We start from the raw sequence: 20,741 nt of genomic DNA on the forward strand, positions 1-20,741 counted from the left end.
CGCACCCAATGTGTTAGCAACTCCAGAGGGTCTGCTTCCAAAATGCAATTGAATTTGGGCACAGAGCAGCCTGGGTGGCACAGCGGTTTAGCGCCGCCTTCCGCCCAGGGCCTCATCCTGGAGACCCGGGATCGAGTCCCACTTCGGGCTCCCTGCATGGAGCCTGCTTCTCCCTCTGCCTGTGTCTCTGCCTCTCTCTCTCTCTCTCTCTCTCTCTGTCTCTCATGAATAAATAAAATTAAAAGGAAAAAAAAAAAAGAATTTGGGCACAGCTCACCACCTTGGTCCATAGCAGTTTCCTCTCTTCCCTCCCCTGTCACGAAGGCCTCCCAGCAGACTCTGTGTGCTCTCCGTGTCCCCCCAGCGTTTATTCTCATGGTGGCACATGTAAGTCACATGTGCTCCAACCTTCCAGTGGGGCCCTAGCTCACTTGGAGCAAAAGCCAAAGTCCTTACGACATCCTACAAGGCCCTGCCTGACCTGATCCAGTGAGCTGCTACCTCTCCGCCTACCCTCAACCCACTGCTTTAACCGCACAGGACTCTCGGGTCCTGTGAACATGGACATGACCCTTAAGAACACGGGCCATGGCCCCATCTCAGTTCCTTTGTAACTACTGCTCCCTCTGCTTGGGGAGCTCTCCCCAGACATTCAAGGGACTGTGCCTGCATCACCTTTGGGTCTTTAGTCAAATGTCCCTCAAAGAGGACTTCCTGACTATTCATAACGCCCACCTCCCCACCTTCTCCCCCCCTTCCTGACCTTTCTTCTAGACCTCCTCGATACATATGTGACATGCTGTAGATTTTACTTATTTTGTTCAGGTCTCTCTCCCCTGACTTAGAATGTAAGCTCCAGGGGCATCTGCGTGGCTCAGTCGGTTAAGCGGCCGACTCTTGATTTCGGCTCAGGTCCCTATCTCAGGGTCCTGGGATCAAGCCCCATGTCTGGTTTTGCACTCAGCAGGGAGTCTGCTTCCGGAGTCTCTCTCTCTCTCTCTTTCCTTCGGGCCCTCCCCCTGCTTGCTCACTTGCTCTAAATACATCTTAAAAAAAAAAAATCATGTAAGCTCCATGAGTACAAGGACTTTGTTTCACTTACAACTGGATTCTCAGCAACCAGAATAGCACCCGATACCTAGTTGGTGTGCAATAAATATATTGCACTACCTTAATTTGGTCTCTTTTTGCCTCACTCTTGCGGCCCTGGGATGCACTTACCCCAAAATGATGTATTAGCATATAAGCTTTACTCCGGCTCTGCTTTCTGGGGAGCCTGTGCTACTAGAGTCTCTTGCCATGGCCCAGGTGGTTGGTAAGAGATAGATCCAGGTTCAGACAGTGTAATGACACAGCCACGTGGCTGTGCCACATGCTACTGATCTCCTAGGAGGTTCATGTGCAAAGACTCAAGGCGAGTGAAGAGTCATAAAGGGCACATTCCCAACAATCCCTACAACTCAAAAGCCAACTGGCTTCATTTTCACCCTGGCCACAGAGTCCTCTTGGTTGGGACACGGGAAACATGGTGCAATTTTTGACCAGCAAAGACAGCGAAACACAGGGAAATAAAAGTCATCAAGGAAACAGACAGTTCATGAAATTTATACTTAAAAATTTTAAGAATACATGTGATTTTCCAAGACCATTCATCATAGCACCGAGCCTACTATTCCTTAATAGAAAACGGTCAAATAGCAAATACTCCAGTTAATTTCCCACAGGTATAAATTATGCAAATAGTCATTTATGTCTTCATTTACAATAATCAATAAATAAGAGTGCACATTCGTACAATTTTTTTTACAAAGATCCCTTTTTACAAAGCTACGGCTATATATATATACTAAATAGACAAAATAATCCTTGTTCTACAAAATAACATTTTACTTTTTTTTTCCCAGTAGTTCTCTTAGAGCTCTCAGTATCAATAAAAATGTTCTGACATTGTCCGTGAAGCTTAAAAGAAACTATAGCACTGAATCTGTTAAACATATCACAGAGCTTGGAACAAACTCGTATCACCATCCAAACAGAACAGGCTCTGAAGAAACCGTTTCCAGGCTTAGTCATCTGTCCGGATGACATTCGGCAGGGAACAACCATTTCTCCTATTTGTCTTTGGCTGCGATGCAAGTGATGTGGGCACTAGGTTATGGTGCAATTTCAGGCACAAAAGGCAGGCCTCCTCCTCGGGGCACCTGCCCCGCAGGTGCTGTGCCCACTCAGGGCCACTCTCCGCAAACGTGCCAGCCTTTGGCTAACGGGATCCAATGTTAGCAAATAGCCCAACTTGAGTGGGATTTCTGTACCTGTTAACTGGGGGAGTCTAGAGGAAAGGGGGAAAAGATGGGAAGGGTGGGAAGATCCAGTCCACAGCTCTTTGTTTCTACGGCTGAACTTTGGCACATGGGATGGGTTTCCTTGGCAAACTGCCTCCGACACAGACTTAATTTAAGGGAATCAGTTTAGGTCCAGGAGCCCTGGGAAGCAGATCTCCCCCATCCCACTCTTTTGTTTCCCACCCCTAACGGACTATACTTTTACCAAACCCTTTCCGAAGGCACCTTTATCAAACAATAAAGCCGAAAGCAACGTTCTGAGCTTGGGGTTTCACTTCCAAATACAGAGAGATGCACTTATTTTAAGCAAAGAGGTCAATTACTGAGATTAAAAAAAAAAAAAAACTACTTTGCTAACCCTTGGGTTTTTAAAGCTAGGAAGGACTTTTACAAAGATTTTCCGACTTCTGACCCAGAGAGGTAAATGAATTATTCAAGGTGTCCCAGCAGGTGAACCAGAGCCGGGATGTGGGCCAGTGTTGTCCTACTTTGGAACAATGTCAATTCTCTAGGTTACAGAAACTCCTAGAGTTTCCTTTAAAGGAATGGTTCAATCCTTGCAGGACGTTTAGGAACAGAGGCCTTTGTGGCTGTTCTTCCTCATAGCACAGCCCTGCAGAGGATCCGTTCTTACCGACTCTGCATGGGGCTAAACGAAGTGGTAGCGGCTACAAATGGAATAAACCAATCAAAATATATTTCCGTTTTTGGAACAATGCAAAATCACAACTTTTAAAATTAACACAAAGGAAAAATAAACATTCCTATCTCACAGCCCAACCAATTATGGCTTCATCCAAGAATCCAAATCCCCCATCCCTATTTTATTTATTTATTTAAAGATTTTATTTCTTTACATAGAGAGAGAGAGAGAGAGAGAGAGAGAGAACACAAGCAGAGGAAGCAGCAGGTAGAGGGAGAGGGAGCAGCAGACTCTGCAGGGAGCCTGACTCAGGACTCAGTCCCAGGGCTTTGGATCATGACCCGAGCCGAGCCGAAGGATGATGCTTAACCAAATGAGCCACCCAGGCACCCTCTCCATTCCTATTTTAATTATGCTCGGCCCGGCCCAATGAAATGCGTTTGTGTTTTGAAGGACAGTGAGCCTAATTTCCTGCTCTGAAAAAAAAAGTATGTTGGAGGGCACCTGGGTCAGTGGGTTGAGCATCTGCTTCTGGTTTTTGGTTGAGGTCAGGATCTCAAGGTCATGAGATGGGAGCTCCACCTCAGGCTCTAAGCCCAGTGCAGAATTTGCTTGAGATTCTCTCTCCGGCTCCCTCTGCCCCTCCCACCACCTGCACCTGCTCTCTCTCTCAAATAAATGAATATACATATTTTTTAAAAGTGTGTGTTGGGAGTGGAGAGGTGATTAGCGGGGACGGGGGGAAGGATGGGTAGTTAATCGGTGGCTGAAATTTTTGAGGTTAGATGCTGAGATCTTACTGCTACAGTTTCTTTAGAGGCATTCATTGTAGTTGTGAATCTGCAACCATAGGCTAAAACAGGAATCGGGGGCATCTTCAGTCATTTTTACACGAACACGAAGGAGACATTTAAGCAGTTTTGATAAGGAGTTGGGAGTGGTGTGCAGAAATTTAGGAGTGGGGAGGATGCATGATGGGGCCACCAGACCAACCAAGTCCACCACCTTCCCAGCTCTGGGAATCTCCACCCTCAGTTGCAAACTTGGCCAAAGTCTCAAGAATCAGAAACTTATTTTAGGGCATAACTTTATCTTCTAAGCAGTGACGTCCAGGGTGAAACTGAGCATTTGAAAACTAGCGTCCTCTATGTTCTGGGCTCTGGCACTCTCCGGCTCTGTTGTGATCTCATTTTTCCTCCCTGGGCTTTAGCTTTGTCTCTGCAATAACCTCCCAAGGTGGTCCTGAGGGTCCAATGAATAATGGGTACAAAGTGGCTTCAGCTTCCTAATTATTTACTTATTTTTAAGGAGGCTCCACACTCAGGGTGGAGCCCAATGCAGGGTCTGAACTCACGACCCTGAGATCAAGACCCAAGTTCAGACCAAGAGCCAGATGTTCAACTTCCTCTTTAAAAGCCTAGGATTAGATTTGAGACAGAGCAGCTGGTGGGGATGAAAGGGGGCTGGAGAGGCTGCAAGAAGCTCTGGTCAATGGAACATAAGGAGAGGAGGCGACTGCAAAGCTTGGAGAGGAGGGGAATTCAGAGCAAGGAGCCACTTACTGGACACTTACAGCTTTGTGGCCAACTTGCAAGGAAGCCTGATTCATTCCACAAGTATGTACGGAAGGTCTGCTCTGTACAGAAGACACTTAAGAGACCTACGTGATCATCCGGATACCAGGTGACAGAGCAGGGCCTCAAACCTAGGTCTAACGATTCCCAAACTTGCACTTTTTGGATCCCACACCACCTCCGGGAGGAGGAGGAAAGGAATCCTGATGGGTTCAGTGAGGCAGGCCCCTGCAGGATGAAAGATAGACCTGGCTGCTGGGTGCCAGGAATTTCAAAAGCCAGCAGTGGGACCAGCCCCCGGATGGTCGAGTAGTGTTGTGTTTAAAGAACAACGTGGTCAAACAGGACAAAATCCTGGTTGTCTCTTCCCCATACACGAGAACGTCTTCTGGCTTGTTGATAAGACAGCCCTGGGCCGACGAGAACTCTTGCCTGATGCATTTTCATCAAGCTTCTCAGAACCAAGTATAAACACACATCAGTCGTCTCCCCGGCTCTGTGGGGCCTGCTGATTCCAGGCCAGGCCAGGGCGCCCAGGAACTCAGATGGTCCTCCGGCGACTCTCGGAGAAGCAGGAGCTCCAGGTCTCTAAGCCTTGGCCCGATTACTCCCTCACCCAAGCTCACCCCAAGCCCAAGTGGGAGAAATGACAAGGCCTGCCGGCCAGTGGGGGACTCTGAAAAATTAGAGCAGGGAGGGCTGAGCCTCACACGGAGCCTGAAGCCACAGTGCCTGCACTCGACAGAAATGGAAGATCTGGGGGCAAAATGCACCCCAAGCCCATGTTCCCAGGCACCTGACTCCTTTCCCCCAAGCTGTTGTCCTTCTGCAATGAAATGCCTGACAAAAGTAGAGTCGAAAGATGCGTAGACTCAATGTCCAGCAAAGCAGCCAGGTCTCCTTTCTTGGCTCCCTCCCTTGGCTAAGGGTGAAGGCAACCTCAGCACCAATTTTCAGCAAATAAGCATGATGTCACCCCTGCCGGCTCCCAGCCTTCAGCGTTGCGCCCTGGCACCTGGACTGTGTCACCGGAGCCACCCTGCTCACCAGCTGGGAGGGCCAGACCAAGAACCTACTATTGGGTGGCAGCTTCCCACGGCGGCTGCAGGCCCAGGATGTTCAATCTTCCCCTGGTGGTTTCAGCAGTGATTAGGCAATGTCAGGGAAAGAGAAAGAGCCCAGCTGGACCTTGGAGAGCTTTATGTGCTGGCTTCCTGGCAAGAGCATTGCTGAGAAGGTTCTGGCTTGAAACTCCAACGCAACTCACTTTGGGGACTCCAGGATGTGAAGCTGAGTACAGGTGGGTAATTCGGCAGAGATCCCTGAGGAGGATCTCTAAGTGGGATGGTGGGGGCACATCTCCAAACTCCAGCAGGCGTTCCAAAGATTGAAAAACTGAGCTTGCGGGGAAAAGCATCATGTCACGTGACTGCATTCTAGTGCCCTAACCATGGAAAGGGACTAGTTCTCACCAAAGCAGCTCCGGTGGTTTCTGATACTCAGTAAGATACATTCTTCACGTGTTTACTCTGATTCGTGTTTGAGAGGTTAGCTTCCTGACATTGGGAGTCCTGGGAAAAGAGGGAGGAGCAGGGTAGCTTCAGGATGCAGTTGTGTAGAGAATGTGATTGGGAATCAAGAGGACCATATTGGGGTCACTAACTAGCAGTGTGACTAGTCACATCCCCTTCCTGCCCTTCAGTTGTTCTTGCTGCTTGGATGATGTGCTAGACCCTCTCACGAGATCCCTAAAGCTATAGAAAACTCTAGGACTTATAAAGACAGACCAAAGAAGGGGCCTCTAAATGCTTCTGCCTCCTAAAATGCTCACCCCTTCCAAGGAGCAGGCATGCACTGTGTGGGGGAGAGGGCTGGTGGCACTTCGCTGCATCCCAGAAAGGGAGAAGTGGCATCCAGGTGGCTGTCCTGGGCCGTGAAGGTGTACTGCCTGGCTCCAAGTCCTGGTGGGAACCCGTCTTCCCACGGAGGCCACGTCTGGCCAGGACAGGACGCTGTGCTCACCAGGTTCCGCACAGCTGACCAACAGAGAGGGAAGACCCTGTTTGCTGGCAAACATGAGTGGGGACTGCTTGTTTCCTAAATGTTTCCACAGGACACCTCAGACTAGAGCTCGTGGAGAGTGGGAGATCTGAGTGTCTGGGGGCAGGGGATGAATGAAGAAGGAGGGAGGGAAGGAAGGAAGGAAGGAAGGAAGGAAGGAAGGAAGGAAGGATCACTTCTTACTTGGGGGGCTCAAGTAGAGCTTTCAAGGGCCATTCCTCCCTCTCTGCCAGCTGGTATGCAATTATGCGGAGGCACCTGGCTGGCCACAGCTCAGCAGGATGGCCACTGCCACTGCCACAGCCCCAGCCGGGCTCAGGGTGGGCTCACAGACACATGCACCGAACAGCGAGCCACCCAGCAAAGCGGCAAGAAGGCTCAAGTGGGATCTGTGGTTCAAGATGGTGTGCTCTCATGCCTCATGAAAGCCCATGAAAATAATAGCAAAGGAATGAAGATAATGGGATGGAGAGGGGCTGACGGTAGGCGAGAGATGCCAACCAATGAGTAGCGGGGCACAGGACTTGACCACCACACACCGGCAGAGGCATGCCATGGAGCAGCCTCAGCTGCAGTCCTACTCCACAGCGGAATCAGGGGGACTCCAACTCAGGAACACCAGGCATAGCAAGGCAGGAGCAAATTAACGAGTCTAAGTACTGACTGTGAGGAGACCGCCTGCTTGGGTCAGGACACAAGCACTCAGGTGTATGCTAGATCTCCAGGTACAGCTCTACAGTCTGTGCACTGCACAAAGGTGCTTGGCTAAGGGAACAGCTGGGAGTTAAAATCTAGTCCCTGCTCTGCTCCTCAAGCCTTGTCCTAGCTCAGGTCTACATCTTGCTGGAGAAAGAGGCAAAAAATGCCATCTGCCAGTAAGCCAAGTACCTATGGGTGGCATCTGCTCAAAGGGGCATCTTTCTCTAAGTCATCCACCCAGAGGGAATGCCTTTTATTGAAACTGCATGAGGACACTACATAGGCCAGTAGAAGCTCTATGTATGTCCCTCTTTCTCAGGCAGGAGAGAAGTGAAAATATCTTGAAAGAAACACAATAAGCCCTAGAGAAAAGACCTGAAATTGATATGTAGGGTACTCCCATGAAGGGTCCAGGTGCTAACTTGGTGACCATACCGAAAAGCCCACCGGTTGATACACAGAGCTTCCAATTTGTTTTCTGATGTGTCACTCTTTAATATGAACAGATCCAAAGAACCATCAGGTATTTGAAAAAGCCTGTAATATGAACAACAGAGCCTGAGACTAACCAGGAGAAAGGGAACTTAGAGTAAACATAGATAGCACAGAGGAGCAGAAAAGAATTTCCCCAAACCCCGTCAGGAACATCCACAGAGAGAGAAGAGCTGCATCCATGAAACAAGAACATGACACGATAAAACAGGAACAAGAGAATAGCAACAAAACATTCTGGAAATAAAGCATTAAATATTCAACCAGTACACGAGAAGATAAAGCTGAATGCCTCTCCCTGAAATCAGATCCTGACAAGAAGACTATAACTAGAAAAGATAAAAAATATTAAAGGATTATAGCCTGGAAGGTCCAACATTGGAATAACAGGAGCTTCAGAAAGAAAGGATGTGAACCATCGTAAAAAAAAAAAAAAAATCCACGAAGTTTCCCACGAGAACCCAGCATGACATCACACCACCTCTGGTGAGGACATGCCACCACCAGAACAGCTCAGAGCACTAAGAAAGGGATCTTGAATGCTTCTTTGGAGGTAGGGAGAAACCCAAGTCACATCTAGAGGCTTGGGGATGTGGATGGTGCCAGAAGTCCTAACAACTATGCTGGGTGGGGGGCAGTAGGAGGGAGTTATTCTTACGAGCAATCCTATACCCAGCTACCCTTGGGTATGGGCAGAATCAAGACATTTTAAGGTATGCAAGATCTTAAAATATTTACGATATTTACTTCCCATGTTACTTTCCTCAGGAAGTCACTAAAAAATGTGCCACGCCAAAAAATAAATAAATAAATAAATAACCCAAAAAACAAAACAAAAGATTATCAAACCAAGGGGGAAAATTTTGGCAAGAAAGGGCGTGTTACCACAGTGCACTGCTTGGCTCAGGCATGAAGGGTCCTTATGCACGCACGCTGAACAGACATGCATGGAATGATGTGACGTAACCACATCAGGAAAACAAAGTGGGGGATGGAGAGGGGCGAGACCCCCATCCACTGTAAGAGTAAGTTGGAGAAAAAAAAAAAAAGAGTAAGTTGGAGACATTTCTAATTTAAAAAAGCAAAACAAGTATAAGCATGTTATGTAGAAAAGCAAAAGCAAATAATAAGAAACAGCTAAAAGGGTTGAAAGTGTTGCTTCCAGGGAACCAGACTTAGGGGACTGCTAGTTTTCATTAAAGGTCATATAGTATTTGTTTCTTTATATACTGTGAATAAATATTACTTGGATAAGAATTAAAAATCAATTCTTAAGAAAAAATTAAAAACCATGGGTTGGTCTTCCCTGTAGGCTTCTCTATCCACCTTTTATATCCAACTTCTTCTTCCATATAAGCCTATACTCAAATGAGAATTTTTTTTTTTTTTTTTTTGCCTTTAAAGAAGAAATTTGTTTACAGCCAACTGGAACCAAATGATTTTTAGGCATCTTGCCACTGGGTGGTTTTAAATAATATTACATGTTGTAATGGGTGAGAGAAGCAGCCTAAAGAGATTTTTCTGAGCAAGGTCTAGACTTGCAAAATGAAACGATTTGTGTTTGGGTCGGCTCCTCCCTGGTCTTCTAGAGTCTGGTTTAGGCAAGGGCTGCGTGGTGGCAAGGGTTCTGAAACATCACGCACGTGCTCTCTACTACCTGTACCTTTGGGTTTTCAGGGATGCCGGGGAGCTCATTAATTAGCCCATTCTCCATGGGATGCTTGGCCTTCAAGATGGAACCGCTCCAAGCTCCCGGCGGCTTTCGGCTTGGAAGGCTCAGATTTGTTCTAAGAACTAAGAAGGAGAGAAGGCAGGCTAAACCCAGAATGGGATTTGGGCTGTCATCGATTAAAACGTGCTACGTAACTTCCGTGGGCCATGCTGGGACTCGGTTAAACTTGAAACGCGCTGCCTGAAATAAGCAAGCATCTTGGCTTGCTAAGAGAGAGCTGGGATTTCTGGAGGAGGAACAACTGGCGGCATGGCAGCCGACAAGCTGTCCCTACCATCAAGGGCACTCCAAAAGTCACGGGGGACGAGCGTGAAAGCGCATGCAGCTTCCTCATGGGGAAAATAGGAGTACAAAGCAAAGGTTGTCGCTGGCCCCAGTTTTTGGTTTTGTTTAAATGAGGACATTTTAATCTCATCATTTAGTTTTTTTTTTTTTTTTTTCTGGGACCTTCATGGGCCCAACACGAGTTTCCTCAAAGAGGTGACAGCTCATGGTGGCACGGGTGCCCTTGCAAGTCTGTTCCTGGTTGGCTGCGTGGCCTTGGTCAACCTGCTTTGCCTCTCTGGGTTTGGCAGACAAGAGGCTGTCTGAGGGCCTCTCCTGACCTAATGGTTTGTGATCATTTGAGTACCACTTGCAGGGGCAGGAAAGATGGGAGGAGGGTCACCATGGCCCTGCATCTTGGAGGGAAGTGGGAGCTGGGGGGTGCAGGGCAGAAGGAAGATGGGAGGGTGGGGAGACCTCACAAACTGCCTGTTCTGGTCTACTTCTCGGGGTACCTTCCAGAAAGTCTTTTCAAGAATCCCATCATGACCGACCACAAAGGATGCCCACGCTGTCGCAGGTGTACGTAAAAGGCAGGTGGTGGCTGGGCCACTCCCAGCTTGAACAGCAGCCCGGACTTATTCTGAGCCCAGCCACTCCTGCGCTCCTCCTCTGGGCTTTTAAGGAGCTTTTGGCAGACCCTGTGGGGCCTTGGAGACTGGCGCAGAGGCCTCGGGAGCCATCAGTAGAAGCTGGGGGTGCTGGCGAGGCAAAGTGGGAGGGATCCCAGGCCCTGGCCTGTGTCTGCTGAGCTGAGAATCTAAATTCTCCCCTACTAAGAAGTCATTTGAAAGGAGGGTTCCGTTGGTGGCAAATATTTGAAAATCACAGCTTTAACCTCAATTCAGCCGATGCAAAAAATTTACATCCTACCCTTCCCAGCTTCCCCCCAAAAGTAGGCTGAGAGAGAGTGCACCACAGCTCACTACACAGCCCCCACGCTTCCCTCGGGCCTCCCGTTCCTGGACACGTGTTCCTGGAGCTTGCAGCTTTGTGCTGCTCGGATACAACCAACAGCCAGATGAGAGCAGGTGCACAGACCCCCACTGCCTTCACTCAAACCCCGCTCTGGGAGGAGCTCGGGGCAGTTTCCTTCCCAGGGGATGTCTCCCCGTCTTCCCCATCAGGAGGACCCTCCTCCAACCTGCCCTTAGAAACCTGCGTGGGGGGACGAGCCACGACCCAGATTATGGCTAAATATGCAAAGATGCTTCATACCTGACAAAGCAAGGCACTCAAAAGCAAACCCCATCTAACGATCCAGCCAAACACACACCTGAGTTTCGAGGACGAAGCCGAAGAGGAGAGCATGCTTGGGACTTACAGGACACAAAGGACACCGTGGAGAAGCGGGGGGGCGGGGGCTGCTTCCCTGAGGCCCTCAGCTGTCTGCAGAAGTGCCCCTTCCGAACACCCGAATAAAGTGAAGTAAAAAGAGCTCCCTCCTGCCCCTGGTCAGGGGCCTGTGGTTTTTATTATGCAGACGCGCGCATCAGAGTCTGTTGACGTCCAGCTGTGGGAACAGCAGCAGGCAGTACACCAGAAGCCAGAGGAAGAGAATAAAATACATCAAATCCGGCTGCTGGACAAACTGCGTCAGAGAGTCGCTCTGTGGGCTCTGGCTCTCCGGCAACGTGGCTTCACCCGAGTTATTGGCCTTCCTGCAGGAGGAAGACACAGGCAGGGCAGTTATGAGCAGGTCCTTACAGCTGGATGGCCGCCCCCCTGCCTCCCCAGAGGGCTGAGGGCTTCCCAGGGGGCCACCCAGCGCTCTGCGCTCTGGTACAAGCTCAGTCCAACTGCACCACCCTAGCAGGGAAAAGCCGTCAGCCCCATGCCGCAGATGGGCATACTGAGGATTGTGGGGTGCAGTGGCTTTGCTTGCTCAAGGCCACACGATGACTAAGCCCCCCATCCAGGACACCTTCCTTTATGCCACAGTGTCCTGAAGGCAGAGCTGCATACTGACAGCACTCTGCTATCCTTAGTGACAGAGGGGGACGCGGTAAGTCATCTAAAGAAATAGAGTTCCCTGATTACAGATCATTTAAAAACAGCCATTGGAGACAGAGGCATGCTCTACCCCCCACCACCAAGTTTTTTTTTTTTTTTTTTTGGCTTTGGGATAGAACCTTGAAGATAATGATTAGTTTGACTTTAGCTTGGTTGGAAAAGGCCCAGAAGGATGCGGTGGTGACTGACCACAGCTCCCAATTCCCACAACGGAGAGGGATGGGGCCATAATCTGATTGGAAAGGGGTTGGGGGGGGGGTGCGCCTGGGTGGCTCAGTTGGCTATAGGCATCTGCCTTCAGCTCAAGTCAAGATCTCAGGGTCCTGGGATCGAGCCCCATGTCGGGCTCCCTGCTCAGCAGTGAGTCTGCTTCTCCCTCTGCCTCTGTGATCTCTCTCTCTTTCTCTCAATTAAATAAGTAAAACCTTAATAAAGAAAAAAAAAAAGGAAAGGGTTTGGGAACCTCTGCTTAGAGCTGCATTTATAGAAGCCAAGAATGTAAGCTTCTTAGGGTCATTTGCGGTGGAGATTATGACAGAGAGAACCACCTCATCCCTGAACTATCTCCTGATGCAGACAGAGGTAAGGCCAACGGGGGATTAAACGTTTGCCTTTTGGTCTGGAAACGGGTTCACATAGGACAATGGACAGACTTTTTCTTTCTTCAAACCTTTTTAAAAAAATGTAAACTATATTTTTTATTACCAAGCTAGTCAACGCTCAAAAACATGGAAAGCAGGACTGCATTTCTCAACCTTCTAGTTTCTTTTTTTTTTTTTTTAACTTTCTAGTTTCAATTTTCAAAATCTCTATCTCCTAAAAGTGAAAAGCACTACTTTCCTAGGGAGGATGTCATGTCGGGTGGACAATGTGAATTAATATTTCCATTTTATGGTAGGTGAGGGAAATAGGTCTTGCCGAGGGAAATAGGTCTTGCCTCTTTCTTAAAAGCCAGATGGGTAGGCTTCTAGGGATTTTACACTCAGAGATGCTGGGCGATATTCAGAGAGGCTTTCCATTCCAATAATCTAAGTCCTTCCAAGCCAACTGAAATCCGGGGCAAATAGTTAAAAAAAAAAAAAAAAAGTCAGTAAAATTAAGTGATTCGGTCACTTTAACGGGGTTGGGGGCATCTCAGGATTGTCAAGAGTTAGTGAGATTTCTCTGGTCTCCTGTGTTCTAAATGGGCAGTTTTACAGCATTTCAGCAATATCAGACTGGGCCATCTAGTTCTCCAACAGCAAGAAATACTTTCATAGACATCCTGGCATGTTTGCACTCCCTCTTCATGTCTGCTCTGATGCCATAAAACTGTAAAATCAGCTCAGTGAGCTTCTGAGTATTGTACCTGCAGTGGCGACACAGAATGAACACGTTGTCAGGTGCTGCAACACGGGAGAGCACGCACCGCAGCACGTCACTACTGCCCGGCTCCACCCCGCATGGAGTAAATGCACCTGCAGCCTCGGGCCCGGGAGCACTTTCTGCACCGTGTCCTGCCCACCGGGGTCCAGCAATTTCCACTCTCCCTCCTGCTTTTATAGCTCATGCATTTGCCCTGGAGCGGGGCTCTTCTGCATTACCTCGGACTATTACTATTGCCATCAACAAAGGAGAGCTGGAGGGGAGCCACCCCCACCAGGTAGGCTGCATAGTTAAAAAAGAAAAAAAAAATTAAACCCCACAAAGCTGGCAGTGGAGCCACCAACCTGGTTAACATTCGGTTTCTTCGGTCATCCAGATCTGCTGCGTTCCTCAATTGAACATAGCTAAAATGATCCTACAGTGAAATTTATAAACAAAACCCCGCAACCCAATTAGTAAAGATGAAATCTCTGAAACAGAAAATAAAATGATTTTAAACACACAAAGCCGAGCACGCCATGCTTCTCTCAACATTGCAAACATTTTAGTTCCAAAATCAAACTGCTAACTGATGATCTACAGAGTTCTACTCTCTCCCCCCACCCCTGCCTAAGTGAACCAGAGGGGTCCCGCCACCCACCACCCGAACCGGGGTGCAGACCACGGTGCTTTGGGACCCAACACACCCAGCACTAAGGAGCTGCTACTGTAAAGTGGATCCTCCACCTCTGTTCCGCTTCTGTCTTTGAGGGCGATCTTCCTGGGTGTGTGCGCGGGGGTTGGGTTGGGGGTCTTGGATGCATTTTTTTTTTTACGACAAAGAGGCCTTCGGGCTTTATGATCATCACTTTATTTATTTACATCCCCTATTTGCCCAAATTGGACATCCAACTGGACTACGCTTAACGACAAGGTTTGAATTTGCTTGTCTTCTATCCAAAAGTATATTTGTTGCACATCAGTAATTTCAAAGCTCTGGGCTGAGGAGGAGGAAGGATGGAAATGAATTGATTAGCAGGGGCCACGCAGAAGAAGAAGAAATTCACATACTAACCGATTCCAAAGACCTGTTAGTATGTCGTCGAACGTAAATGCTGGAGTCACTGTGACTAGTCCTGAAAAACAAACACACATGTTGAATTGGTTGCCACCAGGAGCTCCTCACGGCTCAGTCGTACGGTCACCCCCATCCTAAGTCTCCCACAGGTGGATTTAGGCAAGCTAGGAATTCAGACCCAGCAACGGAAAGGAGAAATTTTATCCAGTATGCCCAGTTGGGGTGGGGTGCGCTCACAAATAATGGGATGGATATTAAAGATACACTGTGGCCTCATCTACAAGAGAAAAAAAAAAAAAACAGTGAGAAAGAATTTTAAATAGAAAACAGACCACGATTTTTTTTTTTTTAAGTGCCAGGGCTTCAGGGAGGGAAGGGAGGTCTTTCTCCAAGCATCCTGAGATCTGGGAATTGCTGAGGGTCCTCTGCATGCTAATGGCAGATCGGGGCTGAGACCCGCTACCTGGACTCCTTCTCTAGGTGCTCCTTCCATGCAGGATGCTGCTCTCTGCTTGTCTAGCTCTTGGGTGCACCATCTCTTTTCCTTTCCTGCGCAAGGAGACTACTTTTCTGACTGTATCGTTGAGGCTGATGGGCAACGTGTCCCTGATGATCTACTAAAGCTGGTTCACCCAGGGCTGAGGCAAAAGACACCCAGCCAGTGGCCTGGGCTCCTGATTCACTGGCAACCTTAGCCACACATTTTACATCTGTGATCAGTTTTCCTTATCTGCAAAATGGGTCATTGTTCCCACCTCCACCACGTCATGGAGCTGCGGTGCTGGTGCTGAGAACAGAATACTCCAGGTACCAGCGGCCCTGTCTGGTGCTCAACAGGAGAACTGGGTGTTGGGTGTCAGACATAGTCATCTCAGCTTCCTTAAGGTAAAGCTACCATGTGGCATCCGGGGATCCAAGAAAAAGGCATGTGACCCAAGAGTTTATTTCCAGGGAATTCATCATTGGCAGCCTTGCTATTCCTGCCCACTGCACTGCCCTCCTGAAACTTCACCGACCTCTTCCCCTGCCTTGGGCATGTTTCCAGCTAACAGGTACTGAGTACCTATTATGTGCCAGGCGCTGGGTGAGGTCCAGGGAAATTTTAGTCCTGTCCTCAAACCAAAGCCTGTGCTAGTTTTCCCCAGCAGGTACCATAGCATAGAAACAAAACAAAATGCACTGCAAAGGAAAAAGAACCTCGAGTGCCTGGGACCCAGCACTGTCCCATGAGCATCGATCAGTTCATGGAAGTACCTGGAGATGCAGGTGAGCCCCACCTGCTTAATACCCACTAGTATTTTCTAGTAAAAAAGCACATCTGCATCAGGAAGGGCTCCTGCTCTTCCCCCGCCCTCTCTCGGCACACTTTCCCATAGGTGGTTTCTGAGTTCTAGTACCATCCAGAGGAGGCTCATCCAGGTATGCCTCCTCAACTTCATCCTCTCAGCAAGCATCATCAAGAGCCCTACTGTGTGCCGGCACGGGGCTCGGCACTGAGGGCCCGGCTCCTTGGGAGCCCAGCCACTGCAGGCTGAGAGGGCAATTCATCCATTTATTCATCCACCTGAAGAAGAGTTTTTACTAAAGGGCAGCTGCAAGCCAGGGGTGGTGCTAAATGCCAGGGCTGTGCTGCAGGCCCTCCCTGCCCCCAGAGAGCTGCCTCGCCGTCTAGGGTGAGAGCAGATGATAAATACGGCCTTACACAAATGATCAGAGAAATGACTATTTTGATAAATGTCATGAAGATAAAGAGTAGGAATCTTTATATGTTCTGAGAACACATAAAGGGGGATTAAAAATAGCCCAGAGGAATCTAAGAAGGCTGCCTGGAGGAAGTAGTAGTCGAGCCGAAACACAGCGAAGTAAGACAGGGAACAGGCAGGGGACAGAGGGTCCTCAAAGGCAAAGGAGCTTGGGAGGCATTCAAAGATTTCAATGAGGGACACCTGGGTGGCTCAGTGGTTGAGCATCTGCCTTCGGCTCAAGTCATGATCCTGGGGTCCTGGGTTCGGGCTCCCTGCATGGAGCCTGCTTCTCCTTCTGCTTGTGTCTCTGCCTCTCTCTGTGTCTCTCATGAATAAATAAATAACATTAAAAAAAAAAAATCTCCACGAAGGCCAAGGTGCTTGGCAGGTAAGGCAGGTGACCAAGAGTAGATCCAGATGCGTCTGGAGAGACAGGTGTGGGAGGTCCTGCACGCTCTGAACAAGACCAGCGGGAAGCCCCAGGGGTGACCGGGTCAGGGTACGGCCAGGAAAACATGCTCTGTCCGGCGGGGAGGTGCCCAGGGCTCAGCCTTGTTCAACAGCATTGGGCCAGGCAACGACTTCTCTGAACTCACTTTCTCGGCCATCAAAGGGGTGGTGGCACCTGCTATGGCACAGGAGAGGGGCTCCAGGGGTCCTTGCTCCTTCCCTCCAAGGAGCACACCTCTGCGCCACCTGCTTGCAGAGGGCATGTGGCTTTTCCCGCAGCGAAGACGCTCTGTCCTCTGTAGAGCTGTGCCCGGGGTGGCCGGGAGGCCGCGGGAGGGGGCCCGCTGCTTGCTCTGGGCACATCTGCCTGCAGAGCCGTCAGGCCGCTGCCGGGAAAAGCCAACCGGGCCTCCGTCCCACACCCACCCAGAGGACCTATCCTTTTCCACATTTACCCGCTTGTCTCATCTTCACTGGGACTGGTTTCGCGGGCGCATCTGCTGCAGCCAGTACGCACGATGCTCCAGCCAGTGCTCCCCCTGCTGCCCCCAGACCCCCCCACATCTGCCCAACACGTCCAGAGGTGCCTGCTGTTTGCTCAGGCTGTTTCTTCCACCCGGAATGCCTTCTCTCCTGCTCCCAAATCCCAGTCCCGCGCTATCCCTCGTGCTGAGCTCCAAGGCCATCGCAGCCCCCAGGCAGCCCGACCCTCTCCACCCGCCTCTGAGGGCCTCTGAGGGCCTCTGAGGTCCGAAACCTGCGCTTGCCTCTTGAACCCAAGGAGCAACCCTCACGCCCAGCACAGCAGAGGGGGCACGCCTGCATGTCATCTCTTCCCCAGGGGACCGCCCCAGGAGCACTGCCAACGACCTGCTCGGGGAGGAGACGGGAGCCTGGACCACCTGCCTGCTAAGCCACGGATGTCTGCCGGACGGTCCCCTCCAGGTCTCTGCAGGGACAGGGACTCGGGGAGTCCCGGGCGAAGCGGGCGGTGGTGTTTCACTGTGCCTCGCCCCTCACCTGGGCCCCCATCGAGGCTCCTTTTGTCCCCTGCAGCGCAGGTGCAGAAGCAGAGCGCAGGGCAGGTGGAAAGCAGGGCCTCCGTGCCCACCGTGGTGATGTGCAGTCCCTCCCACCTGCCTAAGGCCCCGCTGTGAGAATTCATGGGGGGACTAGGGGAAATGCTGGAAGCATTCAGGCATTAAATTCAAGGTTCAATAATGACCTTGGTGGCCCTGAATGATAAGGGGGAGAAAGCAGGATCTGCCCTTCGGCAGCTCAGTGATCTCCCCAGGGCGACTCCAGCTCCCCCGGCGCCCTCGGGAGCGACAGAGCAGATGTGCACTAGAAGCTTCCTGCACGTAGTTAAAGCCCATGATTCTCTTGCTTCCTCCTCCTCTGAGGCCAGTCAACCCTCCTCACTTCCCTGGACCCCCATTAATGTCCAGCTTCTGTGTGACATTCGTGAGGATGAATCTGCTTCTGGTCCCGGCACAGGACCCCTCGGCCAGATGAATTCTGTACGAACTATGAAGCCGTGTTTCCCTTGCTGTCTGCTCCCACCCCTGGGCCCCCCCTCACCCCCCGAATCAGAAACCAAGAATGGAAGGAGTTCAGGGACTAACTCTCTAGCTGGGTCCCCAGGGTAAGAAGATAGCAACACAATACCTGGAGAGGACTTTGTGATCACCAGTGTCTTCTTCTAGGTCATCTGAGGATCGGACGGTGCCGGGTGCTATAAATACTGAACTTTCTACGTGGTCCACATGCTTCCTTTTTTCCTTTTTTTTACTGCTGATTGATTCTCCCATTACCTTCTCTTCTAAAGAGTTTGCTAAGGTTCCAGAGTTTCCGAATTCCTGGGCCTTAAGGACAAGACAACCGGAATACAAGTCAGCCTTTCTCGCAGTGAGGTCGCGTGCCTGACGCCCCACCGCAGCGCTCCGCTCCACCTGGAGTCCAGGAAACTAGGGTGTCCCCTCCAGTCCTGCCCGACCTGGGGTGTCCTTGCAGCACAGCTTGCCGTGGCAGAGAAGCCCACCCGCACTCGGGCTCCCTGGGCAGAGGGCAAAGGCCACAGATTATAAAAACAGCATGGATTTCAGAGTCACTACGATCTGGTTTCAAATCCTGAGTTAGTCACCTTATGCAACCGACTTTATTTCTCTCACCCTCAGTCTCATCTGTCAAATGGGTATAATAATTATCGACCTTCTGGGGCACTTGGGTGGCTCAGTTGGTGAAGCATCTGCCTTTGGCTCAGGTCATGAGGTCCTGGGATCAAGTCCTGCGTCGGGCTCCCTGCTTCTCCTGCTGCCCCCTGCTTGTGCTCTCTCTCTCAAATAAGTAAAATCTTTAAAAAATAATCATCAACCTTTTTCTCACTATACCACGGGGTTTCCCATAATGGATGTCCTGTACAGTGGGCAATGCAACCATCACCCACTTAAACAGAGGAGCGGATCCTGGAAGCCCGGTGGGCCAACAGGTGCAAAGGTGGCCCCTGAGCTGGGAGAGGTACACACACAGGCAGACCTGTAGCTTGTGGGGTGACAGCTTCACTGTGCCTTTGGTGGCACAGAGCAACATCTCTAGCATTTATTTGACAAGGAAGATTCTTTGACCAATGTCCACACCCAGCATTCGGAAGCCCATTGGCAATGCTCCCGAGTGAAATTAAGAAGCCGAGGAGCACGGGAGTTGTTGGAGCCACCTCCCAAGAGTCCCTTAAGGGGCTGGAAGAGTCTGCTCAACAGGTGTCAGAATACGAGTAGAGTGGCCAGCTGGTCACACCCCAGGAGAACAAGGCTCCGAGCAGGAATTAAAAATGCTCCTGAAATGCTGGTCCTTCCCCTGTCACCCACGGGCCAATGCTACCTTTTCTGCAAGGTGAAATGAGAAGAGGACCTTTTTTTTTTAAAAAAAAAAAAAAAGAAGAAGAAGACTAAGAGAACAAACTTTCCATTTTCTAGTCCTGTTGCAAGATTTCTTTTTCTTTTTCCTTTTGTTATGTTTCAAAGAAGAGCCAAGTATCAGAGAAATGCTCCCATGTCATCTTATCTGCCTGGAGGCAAGACTCACAGGCCCCGCCTGTCATCCTGGGCCACAGGCCATCCCTCTGCTCACCCATAAGACTTCTAGGGGTGCTTGGGAGCAGTGGGTGCCTGCCCATTGGATGGGCGAGAGCCAGAGGGGGCAGGCCAGAGCCCAGAGACGCAAACGGTGGCTCGCTGGTCCTGAGATCCAGGAATGAAGTTCTCCCCAAAAGCTCATGCTCAGCTCAGGGAAAGATAGATTCAAACCTACATCTCCCAATCTCATTCCCAGCCCAAGACTCATTCAGCCACACCCCAAATCACCTGCCCACAGGCACACATACCCACACCACCTGCTTTTGGCAAATGACTTCTCTCTTTGCAAAGCAGAAGAGAATAAAGTGACGTCTGCATTTCTGAGGCCGCATTCCGTCTGCCCAGGGAGAGGAAGTGAGCGGCTAATAAGCCACATTAAATAGCAGAGATGCAACTAAGGCTTCCTTCCTGCCACCCACCCAGTTCCCTTTCTTTTGTCCTAAGAGATCTTCTGTCCCTTAACAGTCCGGCGAATTGCTGTAGCTATTGTCATGATCCGCCAACCTGGGGATCCCAAGACCTGATCTCACTGCAGGACATTTCTACCCCACTGGATCATGGGGTCTCCTGCTGGAAAAGCCTGCTCGGCTGGGCTGGCTTCCAACGTCACAGACAGTGGGTGGGTGGTGGTGGGCGCCCGGGACCGGGTTCCTCTCCCTGGCGGCAGGAGGAGCAGATGGCAGGTGGGTCCTGGCACCTGCAGGACTACCCTCACTTCTCTTCTCTGTCCGAAGACGGACATAATAGGGGTGATCCCAAAGGGCCAATGGCTCCTGCGATGCTTGCTTCTAGGCTGTCACTGTCCGAGAATTCTGCTCCACCCAGCGCATTTTCTGGGGTTGGCAAACTGGTAAGAGCAAACTTCCACTTCTAGCCTATCTAAATCCTAAACGTTGGGGTGCCTGGGTGGCTCAGTGGTTGAGCATCTGCCTTCAGCTCAGGGCATGATCCCTGGGTTCTGGGATCGAGTCCCGTATCGGGCTCCCCGCAGGCACCTGCTTCTCCCTCAACCTATGTCTCTGCCTCTATGTCTTTCATGAATAAATAAAAATAAAATCTTAAAAAATAATCCTAAATGTTTTAAGGCTACTGATAATGCCCCTTTCTCTTGCA

General features: G+C 50.1%; 1 protein-coding gene across 7 annotated transcripts in view; it reads right to left on the reverse strand.

Moving 5' to 3' along the window:
* Positions 1–1,589: 1,589 nt before the first annotated feature.
* The window catches only part of CLMN (calmin), a 115,513-nt gene continuing 96,361 nt past the window's right edge, over positions 1,590–20,741 (reverse strand). For 3 of the 7 annotated variants that reach the window (XM_072839813.1, XM_072839811.1, XM_072839815.1), the window contains 5 exons: positions 18,166–18,362; positions 14,300–14,360; positions 13,590–13,660; positions 13,132–13,228; positions 1,590–11,524 (listed from right to left, as the gene is read on the reverse strand). In XM_072839813.1, the coding sequence (XP_072695914.1) occupies positions 11,360–11,524; positions 13,132–13,228; positions 13,590–13,660; positions 14,300–14,360; positions 18,166–18,362 (591 nt within the window). In that variant the 3' untranslated portion in view covers positions 1,590–11,359. Of the gene's footprint in view, positions 11,529–12,716; positions 12,928–13,131; positions 13,229–13,589; positions 13,716–14,299; positions 14,361–18,165; positions 18,363–20,741 lie in introns of those variants that run through there. The other 4 variants (XR_012037157.1, XR_012037158.1, XM_072839812.1 and 1 more) reach the window with 4 other exon arrangements.

The sequence above is a fragment of the Canis lupus genome, chromosome 9 (genome assembly GCF_048164855.1).
Source record: "Canis lupus baileyi chromosome 9, mCanLup2.hap1, whole genome shotgun sequence".
NCBI classification, from domain to species: Eukaryota; Metazoa; Chordata; class Mammalia; order Carnivora; family Canidae; genus Canis; species Canis lupus.